The 18,017-nt window shown below is 34.2% G+C and overlaps 1 protein-coding gene across 1 annotated transcript in view; it reads right to left on the reverse strand.

The window, feature by feature from the left end:
- Positions 1–18,017, reverse strand: part of LOC145682840 (uncharacterized) — a 234,986-nt gene that overhangs the window by 176,892 nt on the left and 40,077 nt on the right. The window contains exon 3 of the mRNA XM_081754205.1: positions 4,486–4,507. Coding sequence (XP_081610331.1) covers positions 4,486–4,507 — 22 coding nt within the window. The remainder of the gene's footprint in view (positions 1–4,485; positions 4,508–18,017) is intronic.

The raw sequence follows: 18,017 nt of genomic DNA on the forward strand, positions 1-18,017 counted from the left end.
TTCAAGAGTTTCGTGCGGAGTAATGGACCAACATACTAACTGTACAATATTATCATAAATCTTACTGTGTAATCCTAATAATTATATACATATTTCAGCGTTTTTGATTGTGATCTAGAAGGAAAGAAAAGGTTTGGAAGAGAATAGACGTGGATATTACAATTATTATTATACTGAGATTATTATATCTCTGGATCCCGTAAAGTTAAAGATATGAAACGTGGTATTTGAACTGAAACTGGTATGTTTCCGAATATATAAAGTGCAAGACCATAGGTCGAACAAATACCTGAGAGGAAAACCCAGAGGTATTTGAACTAAATTTCATTATTCTTGCAGGTTTGTCAGGTGCGAGCCCGTAAGCCGAGCAAACACTGATGATTGCAGGTTTCAGAAGAAAAGCGTTAGACCGAAAAAAATTGCAGGGCTGAGGGCAAAGCCTCTAGCCAGACGAAGATGTGTATTAAATAAACTCTGATAAAAACACTAAAGAGGCTCACACAATATTTTCTTAATTAATAATGAAATAGGAAGTGATAGTAGATTTATACCACTTCCGGTATTAGTGACACAATTATATTCTTGGGATGCTTAGTGGATTGCAAAAAACTGCGTCTTGCTATCTATTTCCGTACAGAGGTTGATGTCTACCAGTTCCAGTTTTAGTAGAGGGTAAGGTTGAATATGAAATGTATTCTTACTTGATTGTAGAAAACCGAGTTACGGTTTCTGCTCTGAAGTGATCAACGTTAAAACCGGAAATGGTTGATGTCTACCACTTCCGGTTTTAGTATAGGGCTAAGGATGGAGATAACATGGATTCTTCGGACGGTTAATTGGTTACGGAAATCAGCGTTTTGTTATATATTACAGTTTTTCTCCCACAGCAATCAACGTTAAAACAGAAATAGTTAATCGCTACCATTTGCTGTTTTAGATGTAAGTTAAGAAAAGAGATTATATGCATTCTCAAGACGCTTATTCAACTTTCAAAGACCGCTTCTAGCTTTCTACTAACGTCTCTTGCTCTACAGTGATCAATCTTAAATCGTAAGTCGTTGATTTCTGCTACTTCTAGTTCAAGATTCACCTAAATTAATTTTAAAACTTTTTTGCTACATAATTAAGTAACACTGGTTTAATTCCAACTAAACTTGATACATATATGTCTTACAATCTGGGAAGAAATACTCGGAAGGGTAAGGAACCCCTAGCATCCCAAGAAGTGGGGATGGGGGAGCTGGCATTTTAAAAATAATTGGAATGATCGATATTCGTGTTGAATCCATAGTTTTCGGGTCAGTCGCTGATATGGATAATGACCGTTTCCATGCCGTTCAAGTTCATCCATGAAGAATAGGAGAAGGGTGACATTTTAAAAGTAATCGAAAATGACGGATACTAAAGGTTAATCCATAGTTTTCATTAATGTTAAGACGATAGTGTCTTTTTTGATAAAATTTAAAAAAGTATTAGAATACAACTTTTGAGTTTAATTAATGCAAACTTATGCATTAAGAACAAAAATTGTAGGTGCGACTCTAGAGTTTTTAAAAGTATTTTTAAAGTATATTTTTTAAATAGCACCACGACATAGGAGGGAGAGAGAGGGAGAGATTTCTGGCCTTTTCAGCATGTTCTTAAACGTTTATAAGGATTTTGTTAAAATTTTCCTATAATTTAATTTTTTTCTTATATAGCAAGTACACACAACTTGTAGGATATAAACAACTTACTTTTGAAGAGGCTCGAAAATGATGACACCTTTCTGTTGTTCTAGTAGCTAGCACGGGCATCTTTCGTGCACGGTGTCCCACGTTCGATTCCCGTTGGGAGTCTCTTACAAAATTAGAACGATTACTACGTTTGGATTCCCTATACCAAAGAATTAGGGAACCGTTATCTACATTTTGATAACCACATCAGTTGGGAGTGTTCATTCCACTTTGCTCAGAAGTGGTCGGCCCATGTAGCACGACTATATTATTGTCATCCTCACAACCAAGAAAAAAAAATCTTGAAACTTGATATCCGGATTGCATTCAACGAAATCAACAGAGACTCTACGCTTATAGCTGCAAAAACGCACTTCCCTTATATATACGCTTTCATCCATCAATGGTATTTACAGCTTGGTCACCTATTCTTTGGTGAAGACATCATCCTCTCCCAGCGAGGTGCTCAACGAGGCGACCCCCGAAGACATGTTTTATTTGCGTTGACACTACAATCTATTGTCAGCAATATCAATAGTGAGTTAATCATTTGGTATCTCGACGATGGAGATATAGCTGGAGAGAAGGAAGATGTCCTGGAAGCTGTATTTGTATTTGAATTAACGGAACAATAGCACAAAAATAAAATATAAAATATAAGAATCGTTCGGAATTCTACTTCGACCCAATAATTCAATATCGTACTATAGTCTTAATGCTTCCTGCTTTCTAGAGGCAGTATACTTTGTTCCACAACTACCTTAACTTACCTCAGTACATCTCGTTTTTGTACCTGCGAAATATAGTCACTTTCATCGACGTTGTGCCTCGCGCTATAACCAATATTAGTAGCTTGTTTCACTAACTTAAATAGCAATTAGGGAACTTGGAACATATAAAAAAAGCTTAAGAAAATATAAATTTATGCAGGTGACTTTATTAAACCCCTCAACCAATTTTTAATCTGTTAGTTCTAGGTTTAAGAACAATGATAGGTCTACCCATTCTTCTGAGTCATGCATTTAGGGTTTTACGAACCCCCGAATTTTCTTTGCATGCCAAACTTTTTCTGATGGTTGTGGGCATGATTCGTATACAGAAACCACCTTTGAATTTTTTGATATGTCTTATGACTTAATGTTTGTCTTTGAGACTAATTTTAATGTAGCGTACCCCCCCCCACACACACACACCAAATCCCCTTAAGCTCTTTCTTGTACCTCATGAAGTGATGTTTAGCATGTATTTTAATCGTATTAAGGAAATTCGGCCAACAATAGTTCTCTCTTACGAAGTGTTTTGGTGATTGGCACATGGAAATCAACAAGACGGTGAAAGAAATATTTTTTTTTACTTGCTGACGTAAATTTTAGACCTTTCACGAATGTTGAGTATTGTCTCACGGGGAGAAAATCTTGTTTTGCAAACCAGTTCTTAGTCTTCCAAACACCGTTAATTTTTTGCTGGTACGTTGTGACTTAATTTTAGCTCATTAAAACATTTTTCTTAATTGCTCCAATATTTTAACTTAGGAAGTGTTTTGATGATTTAGTACACGGAAAGGAACAAAACTGCAAAACAAGTTTCGTTGTACGTTATGACGTACTTTTTGGCCTCTTTAGAAATTGGTGTGTTGTCTTACCTGGTGCAAGCCCTTGAAAATGTATTACGAACAAATTTTTACTTTTGTGCGTCCTTCCTTACCAAAGCCGATTAAGTTTTTTTCTCGTTTATTATGACGTACATTTTGGCCCATGATGGTTCAAGGTATCCAAATGCTCGAGACAAAGTTTTCCTTAGCCTTCCCTTCTACCCGTACCAGATGTAGGGGTAAAACAATTTGTACTTTATGACATTATTTTTAATGTGCTAGCTACAAGTCTAAGAAAAAAACATAAGATAGCGTTTCTTATGTTCCCGTAGTCTCACAAAGCATATTAACTCAACAATTAAGTTTTGTGTTAACCCTGACAATATGTTGAAGTAAACATTTCTGATATGATTATGTTATATAATGATCAATACATATGTTCGTCATTCAGAGACAAGAACGATAAGAACAATGATGAATTTCAACCATTCAAAATCTAATCAACTGTAAAGATAAAGCTGACAAACCTATACACTCGTGTATTAGATTGGATTATTACAGTTTGAATCAGGAAGATATCAGACTTTTCACTTATGCATCTCCTTTCAAAATTAATATATTTTTACGAAATTTATTTTGATACTATTATCATTCAAATCCACCAACACTGCTTCGCATTTTATTTTAAACAAGTATAGAAATACTCAATTCAGAAAAGAACATAGACAAGTCAATATATTCAAAACAAATTTAGCTCAGCAACTATAATAAAGTTTAAAAGTAAATTCTGCTAAGTAATGTCATACTATTGCGGGTAATCAGCTTTGGACAATAAATCAGCATGGACTGCAAATATTTTATTACAACTGTCGGCTGGAAAGTTGGGAGAAATAGTGTTCACTTGTATCATACTGCATCTATCTACTAATTGAGTATTGTTAGTTTCTGAAACAGTCTGGAGAGATAGTTTGCATACAAATTGACGACCTTAGATTGCTAGCATGAGAAGTGACCTTCGTAATTTGAATTTGACACACAAGAAATATTATGTGAACTTTGTTCGTAATAATCTATATGCAGTTTATATAGCACTATTGTATACACAACTAAACTAAGTGAGCCTTTCAAAAGTTCCTATGTTAGTATTGTAACTGATGGAAAAGAGTGTCATATACTTACTCATTTTCATTTTTCAATTCCCCTGCAACGTGAGAACAAGAATTTGGATATAATTGATTATTCTTATTCAAAACATAAATCGTTTGTTTTGTTAACAGTATATTATTTACTCTAAAAATGTCATTATATAATATCCTCTGTTTAACATTCGGATATCCAAGGGGCTACCAATATATCCCATGCATATGTTTTACTGTATATTTTATGTCACTGACACCGGACGATAACTAGCGTTATTTTCATTGTGGGTGGACTGGAAGGGAACTTATTTATTCAAAAACCATTATATTGTAATGTTATCTGGTTGCGTATGTTACCAAAACTACACTTGGGTATATATGTATCACCCTTGGGTATGTATGTTACAATATATATTTCAAGTATTTTATTGCTTGATTTTTGATCAACGGATTATAGAATAAAGATCAGGAATAAAGGTCAGCCTACTGAAATATATCGGTGCAATATTGCACTCATATTCCGATATTACAACCTTCTCTCCCAGAAAAAAATTACGAAATTAATAATGTTTTATAACACATATACACATTTCTGTTTCGCTAACTTATCGTAAATTAAGTTTACGTATACTAAGTAACACAGCAACACGTAACAAAGTACAACCCAAGATAAATTAGCATATCGATATTATCGATGGCACTGATAAGAATGTTTCTAATTGCAAAAAATTGTAATGGGGTACACTTGTACCCCTATTGGGAAAACCAAGTTAAAATATATCGTGGGAGACTGAGGGTTAAACCTGTGTTTATAGAGCATCAAACAAGTAGGGATAATTCAGAAAGCAACAATATTTATTGTTGATTTATTTTTTTTCAATTTATTCATATGTATTTAGTAGCATTTATGCACATTTAGATTTAAAATAATATAACATTTAAATTTAAAAATATTAATTCGAATATTCTATCATTTCAAAATAACACTCTAATCTGTTTTATTGAGGGCAGCAGTTTACATAGCGATATTCTAATATGTTCAGAAATATATGTACTTGATTTTATCGCTAATTGCTAATAATGATATAGAAGTTATCCTATACAAATCTACATTGTGTCATATTTTAATAATTCATTGTTTGTCAGGTTGGTAACCGACTACATAGAAACGCTTATAGGTTGTAATAATCAATTTAAAATAGAAACAAGTATAAATCAATTTAAAGAAAAACGATCAACATAACTGAAAATCATGTTCTCTGTACACAAACAAAAGTTATGAGAACAATCGGTAGTATTCGTATAGTATAGTTTAAACATGTGTCTGAGGAATATACATACCGTCTGAGAAATCTGCTTGCAAATATTGATTTGAGCAAAGAAATAAATTACAAATGAAAGTTATTTTAAGTTTGCTATTAATTAATTTGATTAAACAACTCCCGTAATTATATTAAAGCTGCTGAAGCAGAATAGGAATGCATTAAAATTGGGGTGCTATCTAATTGTCTGAGTAGAGTACGGAACAATATTGAGCATTGCAGATAATTTATCACTGCAGATTGATTTGAAATTAAGGAAATAAACTATGGCAATGCAAAATGACCTATTTTAAATGACTAACCAAATATGTGGGGTCTATGAAATTTCATATAACACATTCTGTTAGTATCAGAAATTATAATGGAATCCTATGAGTATAATAGGAACAATAAAAATTACAAACCAACTCATACTAATGAGATAAGATGTAAACAGCTCTGAAGCAGCAGATGACGAAATAAGTTTTACGAATAAAGCATATTAAGTAATTAATTTTCCCTTTACAATGACTATATGTTGTTGTACATTACGATATTTTTATATTCAATTTTAGCTACCCTGCTAGGGTAGGAATTCAAATAATCAAATAGAAAATATGCATTATTATCATTATTATTATTATTATTATTATTATTAACGTTATGATTCTGCTTTAGATGGTTTATTGTCTTTCATCGGCACAAATAAGAAGAAGAGCATGTGCATATATATTCTTGAAAAGTGAGGATATACAAATATAGGATATCCTATAGTATTTGAGTAGTAGTACTCGCAGCACTTGATCTAACTTTTCATTATCCAATTTGGGGCCTCATGGTCTATAGGGAATGAATCAGGGATGCTTTGGCCCGGGATTGCGTCACCTATTGAAATTTTGCTTATGCTTATTCAGGGGCCATGCGCGGTGGTAAGAATGAGTCAGAGGTACCTTGGACCGGCTATGACTTCATCGAATTGAAGTTTTGGATCAGATGTTATGGTGTTTCTTTAAATTTACTAAAAATATGCTCTTGATGATTTATTACGTTATGAAATAGTACAGGTTTACGAATGCTTTTTACTTTTCGTTCCCTTTTATGGGTTGTGCAACCAATAAATTCGGAACGTGTATAAACGTGTAGTTTCGTCAATATTCTTGTCAAGCATGTATTCTATATCGTAGAAAATCAATAAGGCTTTCTTTGCGTGCATGAAGAAAGGAACACCAGGTTTCAAGCATTGTCGATCAGGAAGCATGAAACATTGATGCGATCCCAGAACAATCTTCTTACATATATTACAAAAGATCAATGTACTAAATGTTACAGCCATGAATGCGTTGTCCGGTATGCACAAAAGAATATGCTCTGTAACATTTAGTACATTGCTTCACTATTTTACATACAGGTTCCCCATGATGATATACAATATTACGATGATTGTTAAAACATTGTTCGCCGTAAAATTGACGGTTGCAGTCGTTGCACAGCACCAGCGTTTGATTCTTGTCGCATAGAGGTCTCTGTAAACATTTGGAGCACGTTACAGGACAATTGTTTACATGTCTGTTAAGGTCACTGTATTTTTATGGCACGCTTCACAGTAGAACTTGGTTGCTTCACAGTAGGAGAAAACAAACAAACAGGTACAATTACGATAAAATATGTAAGAAGAAAAAAGGAATTGAGCAGCGTGAATTTACTACAAAAAAAGAGAAAGACAAATCCTGATAAACAGGAAATCATAACGTTTATGATAAATTCTTAACTAAGTAATTCATGTAAAGGTCCTGAGTTTGATTCCTGTAGGGGTCGTTCAGAATCCCATTATTAAAGCACAAGTACTAGAAATCAAAGTTTTTTTCAAAAAAATAATTATGTTACTGAAATGTGTGTTTTATTGCTGTCATACCGGAAATCAAACTCGAGACCATTACATCAGCATGTAATTGACCTAGGTTCTGTAGTGATAAAAAGAATTCATGAATTGAATGAATCTCAACAGTGCTGAGATGTGAAAAAGTACGCATTGTTTTCCTCGACTTTAAAATGATGCATTTACAAGTTGAAGAGAACCATTAAACATTAACGCTACACATATATTAATTGTCAAAACAAAATCTGTATACCCTTAAAACTGTTAACCAAATATTCATGCACTCTTTCTATCATCGTGGCTATTCAGTTAGCGTACATGCTTCTACCGTGGAAGGCCCCGGTTCAATCCTCGGTGGGTTTGCTTTCCACGTCGGATCGCTGTCAAGCCTTTACTGAAATTTAATATTATTCTCATGCGTTATCATACTTTTTTCTCAAAACTACGCTAAATGGTTGACGTACACACCTCTGGCCCTTGTTCAATCCCGGGTGGTCGCTCGAATATCACGTTAAGCTGAAGGGGCGCTAAACTAAAATAATGCTTTCAAAAGGAATACAACCATATTATTTTCAGGCGTAGTTTTTGAAATTTTGTAATGCATTCTATTTTGAAAACCAAGCATACACATTTCTGGCTATGATTCAATTCCCGATGGGCGCTCAGATTCAGCATGAAGCGGAAGAAACTCTAAACCAAAATTAACAAACCATATCATTTCTCGTGCTTAATTTTAATGTGTGGGGGTATTCTGATTTGATCTAGTGAGTTTATTCGGGGTACTATTACTTTCCCATTCCAGTAATTCCTTCATAGTCTACATATTTCGTGCTAAAAGTAAAACAGCGTAATGTATTCATGTTCATGTGTAGTTCATGTGTATTTCCCACAAATATTAAATAAAAATTATTTTCGAATCTTGTGTGAAAATAAAATCTCACTGAACTTACTTCAAATTCGATGAACAAAAATTCGGTGCAGTAAAGCTTAAAATGAATACACTTTTAAAAAGCAGACCTTCTTCACTTGACAGTTAAGAGCGGTGTAATATTTTAAAACTGAAATTTAGATATTTATTTAGATCGCTATGAAAACGATGTCATCATCAACCAATCAGAAACGAGGAAATTTATAAAATAACATCACAATGAACCAATAAAAACGCAACTTGCGTCATGAATCACGAACCCAAACGATGTGTGACAATCGATCGTGACGTCATTCACGTTTCTCAATAGTTACAACATCTAGTATCGCAATTCCGATCACGACATCATCCCAAATGCTTTCTGCTTGGATCATGTCACTACCTGTGACGACATTTCAATTTCTTCATATTCCATAAGAGAATGTCAATGTTTGCTTTTTCATGAATTATGCTGATACATTTGTAGTAAAACAAAAGTAATACGATATTATATCCACTTTGCATTTCAATCATATGTGCTTCTATGTCAACACACAGAAGTCTATCAGCATTTAATTTTAATCCACGAATGAAAACATTATTTTCTTTTACACATCGTAAAATATTTCTGGGACGAAACCCACCAAGAACGATTACAAACGAAATCATTCATAGCTAAGCGGTTAGGATACACATCTTTGGTTTGAAAGACCTGACTTCGATTCGTGGAGAAACATTTCCTAGGATTTTTCTTTTAGTTTTCTAAAACTTGGTTTAAAATTTCAAAATTTGGTTTAATTTTCTAGTTCTAAAATTTTAAGTGTAGTTCAAAATTTTTTTTATTTGAAAATTTTGTTCGATTATTTCAATTTTTTCGTTCGAAAAAGTTTTGGTTTTTTTGAATTTTTTTTAGTTTCAAAATTTTTAGCTCGAAGAACTGTTTAAATTTTTTGGTTTGAAAATTTTTGTTTGAAACTTTTTGTTTATTTTTTTTAGTTCAAAAACATTTTAGTTTCCTAATTTTTTTAGTTCGAAAAATTTCCACCCGTACCGTCTAAACAGATCAATCAGTGGAAGAATGTAATTGTCATTATAGTTTTGAAGTGATTGTAAATCATATAAATCACATTCCCATTCATCATCAATATTGTTGACAAGATAAAAATCTCTACGGAGACGACAACGTACAGGACGATGTAACGTGTAGGTAGGTTGTTTGTTTAACCAAAGTTATATTTTGGCTAGAGGTATAGATTTTCCTGTGCCTTGGCATAATTTCTTTGCAGTAGAAAACGATGCAGGATGTGCTGGATTGTAATAAATGGATTTCAACTTTTTGCTCATTTTTTGTACGTTGACCATTGTGGAATGGCACGTTCTCGTTTTGATCGGACTTCTAAACCATCATCATCATCTTCTTCTTCTCCGGAAGAAAATAATTCAGGTGCAGGTGTTGGCGGTGCAGATCCTTCAGATGCTGTTGTACTATTATGCTTGACAATATAATCTTCGTGGATTACCAATCAATTCTTGAGGTGTGTTTGACGATGCAAGGTAGTTGCAAAACAATTCCCAGCCTTGGGGATCAGAATGTTTCCTCGGTCGAGTTACATCGCACATTAAAACTACAATATTAGATACATGTAGTTTGTTATCGTTTATGTACACTGTTCCTTTATGATACCACGTAATTGACGTCATCTTGTTTTAAATGACGGAATAGTAGTTCGGCTTTCTTACAATACATTTGTGGTATTGCGGTTAAAATTTCTTGCTTCGTGCTATCGTCAACATTCGGAACGTCACTATCAGGTTTCATTGATGTAATTGTAAGTGGTATTGGTTCTTCTTGTTTACGTATCACGTAAAGATATTTCTGTAATAATCTATTGTACTGATTCCATTTTTCTTCATCAGTTGGATACGATATATTCAATATAGATTGCCCTTCAGGATCGAGATTAGATTCTCGATTTTCATTCACACAGGCTGATGATGCATGCATTCGTTGAAGCATTTCTGGTGTCACTAAAACCATGTTCTTGCTATGTTCCATGATGTTTGTTGTTTAAACAAAATACTGGGTAACACACCCTATACAATAGGTGCAAGTAATGCAGGTAAGAATTCTCCTTGTTGTACGGCTAAATGTTTCTTCTCTTTATTCGAGGATTTTGTATTGTCCACGAGATAGCGGAGCGTGTTCTTGAAACGTTTTAATCTTGCCTTCTGCGAACTTGTCAGTGTAACATTCCCTTTTAAGACATTATAACAACATTTAGAAATTCTATGAATTAATGAAGCGTCTGCATTGGCAATAATAGCTACACCCAATCTTGGTTTAGCTTTGTGCAGAGCACGTAGCAGATCAGTGTGTTTCACTGTAGGAGAGATCCTCACAAACTAAGATATCCTTTTCACATGCACAATTATATAAACATGTCTTGTTGGTACGTAAACGTAAAGATGCAAATCGTCGGAAAAATATTTGCACGAAATCACATTTCATCTGGTGTATCTTGTTTAAGATCCATCAGTAAATAGCCATGTGGATTTCTTGTTGCGTCTGCAAAACTTTCTTGTAGAAACAGTGGATGCTCAGGCATGATTTGATAACTCATATGCTTGATTTGTGGCTTGTCACGCGGATTTTTAAACAGCACCAAATACGAAAAAATTTAAACTCATATTTCTATTTTCTTTACTTTGTTGAAATACATTTTGTGTTATAAAAATCACACTAATATTTCGATGATGCGATCCTTTCGTGAACATATCAACAATATCACTATTCACCTCTAGCATATGGTCATCAATAATAATCAAAAGTGGTCCATCTTGGGGCTTAAAATCTTTCATTCGTGGAAGTCCTTCCTGAAATTCTACTGGAACCGGCATTATTGCAGACACGTCTTGCCATTCTGCATAATACCAGTATATCTTACCAAATTTCGCATTGATCATGGTTGGGAGATGTGACAGTAAGAGTACGTTTTTCCACACCCACCAGGTCCTGCGAGAATACAGGTAAATGGATGTTTACACTGTGTATCCATGATGAATACTAACACTTTGTTTCAGATATGATACGTATTTAAAGTTACTTCAAATTTTTTTCTTTTAGTTCGTAAATTCTTGCACTCACTGGCAAATATTCATGAGAAACGGAAAACCCTTTATCTGTTTATCGAATAGTTGAAAACCGTTTATTTGTTAATCGAATAGTTAAAAACCGGATAAAGTTTAACTTGAAGGTTAACCGTGAAAGTTGATCACTGTTTGATTTTAAATTCAACTTTAAAAATTTTTCGTTTGGTGTTTGTTTTGAAATTTTTGATGAAAATCTTTTGTTTCAAAATTTTGGTTACATTTTTTCATTTGAAAATTTGTTCAAATTTTTAGTTTGATTTCTTTTGTTTCAAAAATATTGCTTCAAAATTTTGCTTTGAAAATTCTTGTTTGAAAATTTTTCCTTTCAAAATTTTTGTTTGAAAATTTTTCGTTTGAAATTTTTGTTAGTATTTTTTCAAAATTTTTCGTTTCAAAATTTTTGAACAAAAATCCTTTGAAAATTTTTGTTTGAGAGTTTTCGTTTCAATTTTTTGGTTTGAAAATTTTGGTTTGATTTTTTTAGTTTGAAAGTTGAAGAAAGTTCTAAATACCATTAATCTTGTTCAAAGTCTCTACCAAATTCCCAGAGAACATTAACCAGGGACCCGTCGCCCATCAAAACCAAATCATCGATCACGTGACCGTACTTGCATTTGACACCATTAGAGTCCTCTCAAATTGAGATACCCGTTCGTAACTTATAACCATATCAAAGAGGATAAATTGAGTCAATAACCGAACACGTAGTTGTACTAAAAATTTGGCAATAGGACCACCAAAATGTATCATGATACACATTGAGGTCCTGTAAAATGATTAAATTCGTAAATTTCCAAAATTGAATGGATAGGCTCCTGCCAAATCCAATAAACCCATTTCTTATAATAGGAAATGGACCCCTATACATGACCATATACGGTAATAGGACCTCATGAAAGGGGATAATTTAGGTCAAAACCAAACACGTGGTACTACGTATAGCTTACGTTTATATTTTGGCAAATTTGTACCCCTAAAAGGGAACGAGATGGACCACCCAAATTTAGAGTAATATATATTAGGGTCCTAACCATATAAGGCAATAGGACCTCATCCAATGGGGATAAAATGTGCAAAAAACACGTTGCACAACGTGTTGCATACGTTTATATTTTTGGCAGTTTTGAACCCCTAAAAGGGAACGAGGTGGACCACCCAAAATTTCTCATAATATATATTAGGGCCCAGAACTATAATACCGAATGTATACATTTGACATTTTCCAAAACTTAAGGAGTGGGCCAATGTACCCCTCTCAAACATTCAAAGGGGTGCATCAATATACCCATATCTTATAAAAGGGAATGAAATCGGGGGAATGGTATGGTATACGCCCATATAACTATATCGGGTAATAACACCTCATCAAGAGGGATAAATTAGGTACAAAACTCCCCCGAAATTTAATTTTTTGCAATTTTTTACCTATGAAAGGGAACGAGATGGACCCTAATACTAATTGAGGTACATACTATGGTCCTAAGCTACAACACCCAATTTTTAGATTTAGCAATTTCCAAAATTTAAGGTGGGTTTTCCTATGTACCCCTGCCAAAATTTAGGGGGTGGGCCAAGGTACCCCTGCCGAAATTTAGAGGGTGTGGTCCTAAGTACCCCTAGGGCATTGACCTCGGCCCGAGGCCATTGACCTTTGACCTATGAGTCACAAAAATTTTTGCTGACTCGACGCAATATACGCGGAACCCTACTACTATTTGTAGGGATATTATATCAGAAGAAAATTAATTCTTCAGTAACTTTGACAACAGATTTGTCTCCTATTATAAAGGAGCAGATCTTCATTATTGCATTCGCATAAATAAAAAATACATATATCTGAAATAAACAACCGTTCAATTTATGAAGACTCATTTTTAGCTTTTAATACAGTAAAAGTATATTTCTTCATTCGTTTTAAATATTTGAACCATATTGCCTGACGTTGAATGATTCGTTGATAAATCATAAATTATACCCAACCATCTACTCAAAAAATGTACGAAAATACTTTAAATATTTTAAATCTCGAAAACAAACAAATTATATTGGATTATGCTCAGCTAGTATGTGATGTCGTCGGGTTTTCTTTATCTCATAAGCATTACAACCCAATAGAAAAGAGAAATTTGCCTAGAAATCTTTTGCTCAGAGCGTTACCATTCAGATTTTCTAATTCTTCAATTTTAATTATACGTTAAAGCAAAATATGAACTTACCCAATACGCCAATAACAATTCTTAAGAGAACACCAGAATTAAAAGAATTAACTCATACACTAAGCAAGTTCTTGCATACTCAGGACATGAAATCACTTGGAGGACATTATACGAATGCGGTGGACATTATTTTCATAAAATAACTATAGGGTTCTAAACCTACTAAATCTGGCTAATCCAGCAACTTTTACACTAGGAAAAGAATGTATTATTACGATTGAGAACAATATAAATGAGACTTTTATTTGTGAGATGTTTTGTGATTGTGCGTCTCCATTTGAAAGACGTAAAATTCATAAACTGACGGCAATACTAGTAGAGGCTCTATTTAACAGTAGACAAAGAGCCTGAAGGCTTTGTGGCCAATGTATCTTAAGGGTTTACATATATAGCAAACCTCGATAAGTTGGTGTCATAATACGTATGCTTCGTGACAAATGTAATCATATTGTGTATGTACACAATATGAAAATGAATCTAAAGTACTTACAAAGGAAACTTCAAAAAAACTGACGATGTAATGTTGTTGTCACAGTTATAGAATATCCATCAAAAGATTATGACATAACTGTTGATATTTATATTAGACTATTATTAGCCATTTCAATATTACAGAAATATACTATACTTTGCTTAAAATTATGTTAGAAATGACACCTTCATGTTTAGCAAATAAGGCTAGGAAGGCATTGTCTAATATATTCATGTTTTGTTAGGATACTAATTCAATATCCTACGATCCTGCATAGGAAACTGTGTAATATTATTTTCTACTGTACATCGCAATTATAGCATTTCTGCAGGTTATAAGCGAAAAAGTGTATATGCTATTTTAAATTACAACGCAACTAACAGAGCAGTAGACATACTTGATATAATAATAATGATATTATGATGCGACGAATTACTATACGTTTGCTCATAATTATCTTACACGATGTACTAAATATAGGCGCCATTAATCCTCGGAAGCCAAATGGCGTACATTTTGTACCCAACACTTTGAATTTTACTTTCCCTTTCTGTATTTTGCCGCGATTTTAGCCATTCATTTTCTAGCTGAATATTTTTGTCCTTTCTCTATTTGTCTCATGAAATCTCTTGTGGAAGTGTTTCAGTTTTGCAATAGTTGGAAACTTGTATTGCTGGGATCCAAAATGTTCTCCTCTGGGCTTCCACGTAATTATTCCTGTAATTTGTTTATTTATGTTTACAACAGATGGTTCTCATTTTTGTGATATTAGTAAGTAAGATGTTATTCATCAGTAGTGCAAACATTTGAGAACTATAAAATTTTAATGTAAGTGCCTTTTTCGCTTCTTAAAGTTTACTTTTCTAGGTCCATGCTTTTAGTCAACAAAACCTCTTCTTATCGTTCATATCCCTTCTCTGGTTATTTGGCGTTCAATTTGAAATCAAGAATTTAGGTGCCTGTTTTATTTATAACTGTGGTGATAAAAATGGCAGCAGATACCTTAAATAGGACGAGATAAGCGGCATTAAAAGAAACAGGCGATTATTGAGAGTGCGGAAGAAACGAACAATATATATAGTGAAGATGAAGTTCCGAACGAGTTTTGTATAAGTGACAGTGATACAGGTCATACAGCTGATACTTTTTAATCTAGAGGTGATACAGTATGGCACAGGAATACTCCACATCCATCGAGACGTTCTAAGTAAAATGTTTTAGTCAGGAAACCTGGTTTGACACAAATCTCTCAATCCGTAACCACTATTGAGGACAGTTTCAACATTATGATGTCCGATGACATTATACATCTAGTAGTCCTTCATACTAACGAAGAAGGTACAAGGGTTTTTGAGAAGTGGAATAGTGATCACCCGGATATAAAGAAGACCTACCGCTCTACAGACCCAGTTGAGATAAAGGCATTCTTTGGACTGCTACTTTCATGTGGGGTTTACCATGAAAATTCAGAAGACTTACGTGCTCTTTGAGCAACAGTTGAAGGTTGCAGACGCAACATACCCTGCAACAATGTCTAGGGATAGATTTCGGCTACTACTCGCGATCATCCGTTTCGATCACAAAGGAACAAGAGACGAACGAAGAAAACATATCAAACTTGCAGCAATTGACAATATTTGCTAATATTTTGCCCGGAATTGTCGTAAGTGTTTTGAGCCGGGTCCTTACGTCACAGTGGACGAACAGTTGGTTTCCTTTCGGGGTGATTGTCCCTTCAGAAGGTATATGAAAAGTAAACCAGTTAAAATACGCCATCAAAGTTTGGGTAGCAGCAGACGTGACTAACCATTATACATACCACTTCGAAGTTTACCAAGGGAAAGTAGGTCACCAACCTGAGAAAGGACAAGGTTGTCGTGTAGTGAAGCAACTGTTGGAGCCATTGAATGGTACTGGTAGGGGTATCACCAAAGATAACTTTTTCACAAGCGTTGAATTAGCCAAATATCTTTTGTCAAATAATCTCACTTTGACTGGAACTGTAAGGCAAGACAAAAAATTATTAAAGCAGAATTAGTGGATCCACAGAAAGAAGAGAAGTCGTCAACATTTCCGTTTACAAAAGACATGACCCCTTCATCTTCCGTGCCAAAGACAAAAACGTGTGTTGTTTTACTTTGTACATAGCATCTCGATTCCACTATTCTTAAGGACTACAAGAAAAAATACCTGAAATTATTGATCACTATAATAAACAAAACTGGTGTAGATGTCATCGATCAAATGATCCGAAAATATACGTGCAGCAGGTCGACTGGGATATTGCCATTACGCTTATTTTTCAACATACTAGATACAGCTGCCCTTAGTGCCCACGTCTTGTGGTCACATGTCAAACCGGAATATCGAAACAGGAGAAGTGAATTTTTGCTCCAGTTGTCTATGAGATTAGTGCAGCCATACATAAAAAGAAGATACGCTGGTAATACGCAACTTTCTCTCCTAATGCAGAAGGCTATGAATTTTTCCTCATTTCTGAGGGAAATAATATACGCCCAAGATAGAAACATAGATGCAGTAAGCGCGGACGTTGCTACTTGTGCGAAAGAATAATGGAGAAGAAAACTGATTTAATAAGCGATACATGTGGTCGTTAATAATGTAAACAGCATTCTACCAAGCATGTCACATACAAGTGTGTGAGATGCTAATCGAATTCTGTTTCGTGCAGTGTACTTGTTATTGCATTTCAAAATATGGAATCGTATTGTTTAAATTTATTACTATTATCAATAAAAGCTCTGCAAGTAAACAAAATAATAATTTTACTATTTTCCCCTAATAATATGGTAAAAATTAGTTGGGGAACAAAATTTACGTCACTCGGCTTTCGCGACACAAAAGGAGATCCGGCTTCTAAGGGTTAATATTTATGATGTCTGATGCTAAAATGTCTTGTTTATTAACAACTAATCCTGTGAACGATGAAAAATATTTATTTTAGACATGCGTAAAGAACTCGTTAAAAACCACGTTGTAAGAAAGGTATCTAATGTCTTTGATCTTCATATTAAAGCAGGGCCGGCCTTATGTGGTGCGGGGTCCAATTGTGCGGTTCCACAGGTTTTATAACTAACTTGCACGAAGATCTACAGAAACAATATATGTGTTGTGCTCTCCTTGATGGTCTAGTGACTAGCTCGTGCTCTGTGATTTACATAGTCTCGAGCCAGATTCCCATCACAATCAAGGCTTCGTCGAAGCCTTTCTTCCTATTTCTCTTTCGCCAGTCACAAACCTTTTAGAATGATGGAAGTACATTAGTAACGTCCATGGTATCCCTCTGAAGTTTCTTACCTAGTTTACTTGAAATAGTAAGGTGTACCAGAAAACGAGTGAGACCAGAAATTCGTAATCTCTCATTTGACTGATTAACGATACAGCATCTCTTCTTGTTTTAACATCATCAGTTTTTCTGTAACTTAATTCCCTAGAACACTCTGCACGTTTACTTATAAGCTTGATTAAGAAAAATGATTAACGTCAGACACCTTCGTAACATTTTCCCGTTTTTATATTGTGAAATTGTCTTTCAGGAGGAACCACAGTCATATATCATCATGCACGAGTCCATTTTCCATTTATAACGCTTTTCCATCTTCAGCTGAAATCATCTGCTGAAAAAGTTC

The sequence above is a fragment of the Thermobia domestica genome, chromosome 4 (assembly GCF_964235325.1).
Source record: "Thermobia domestica chromosome 4, izTheDome1.hap1.1, whole genome shotgun sequence".
NCBI lineage: Eukaryota > Metazoa > Arthropoda > Insecta > Zygentoma > Lepismatidae > Thermobia > Thermobia domestica.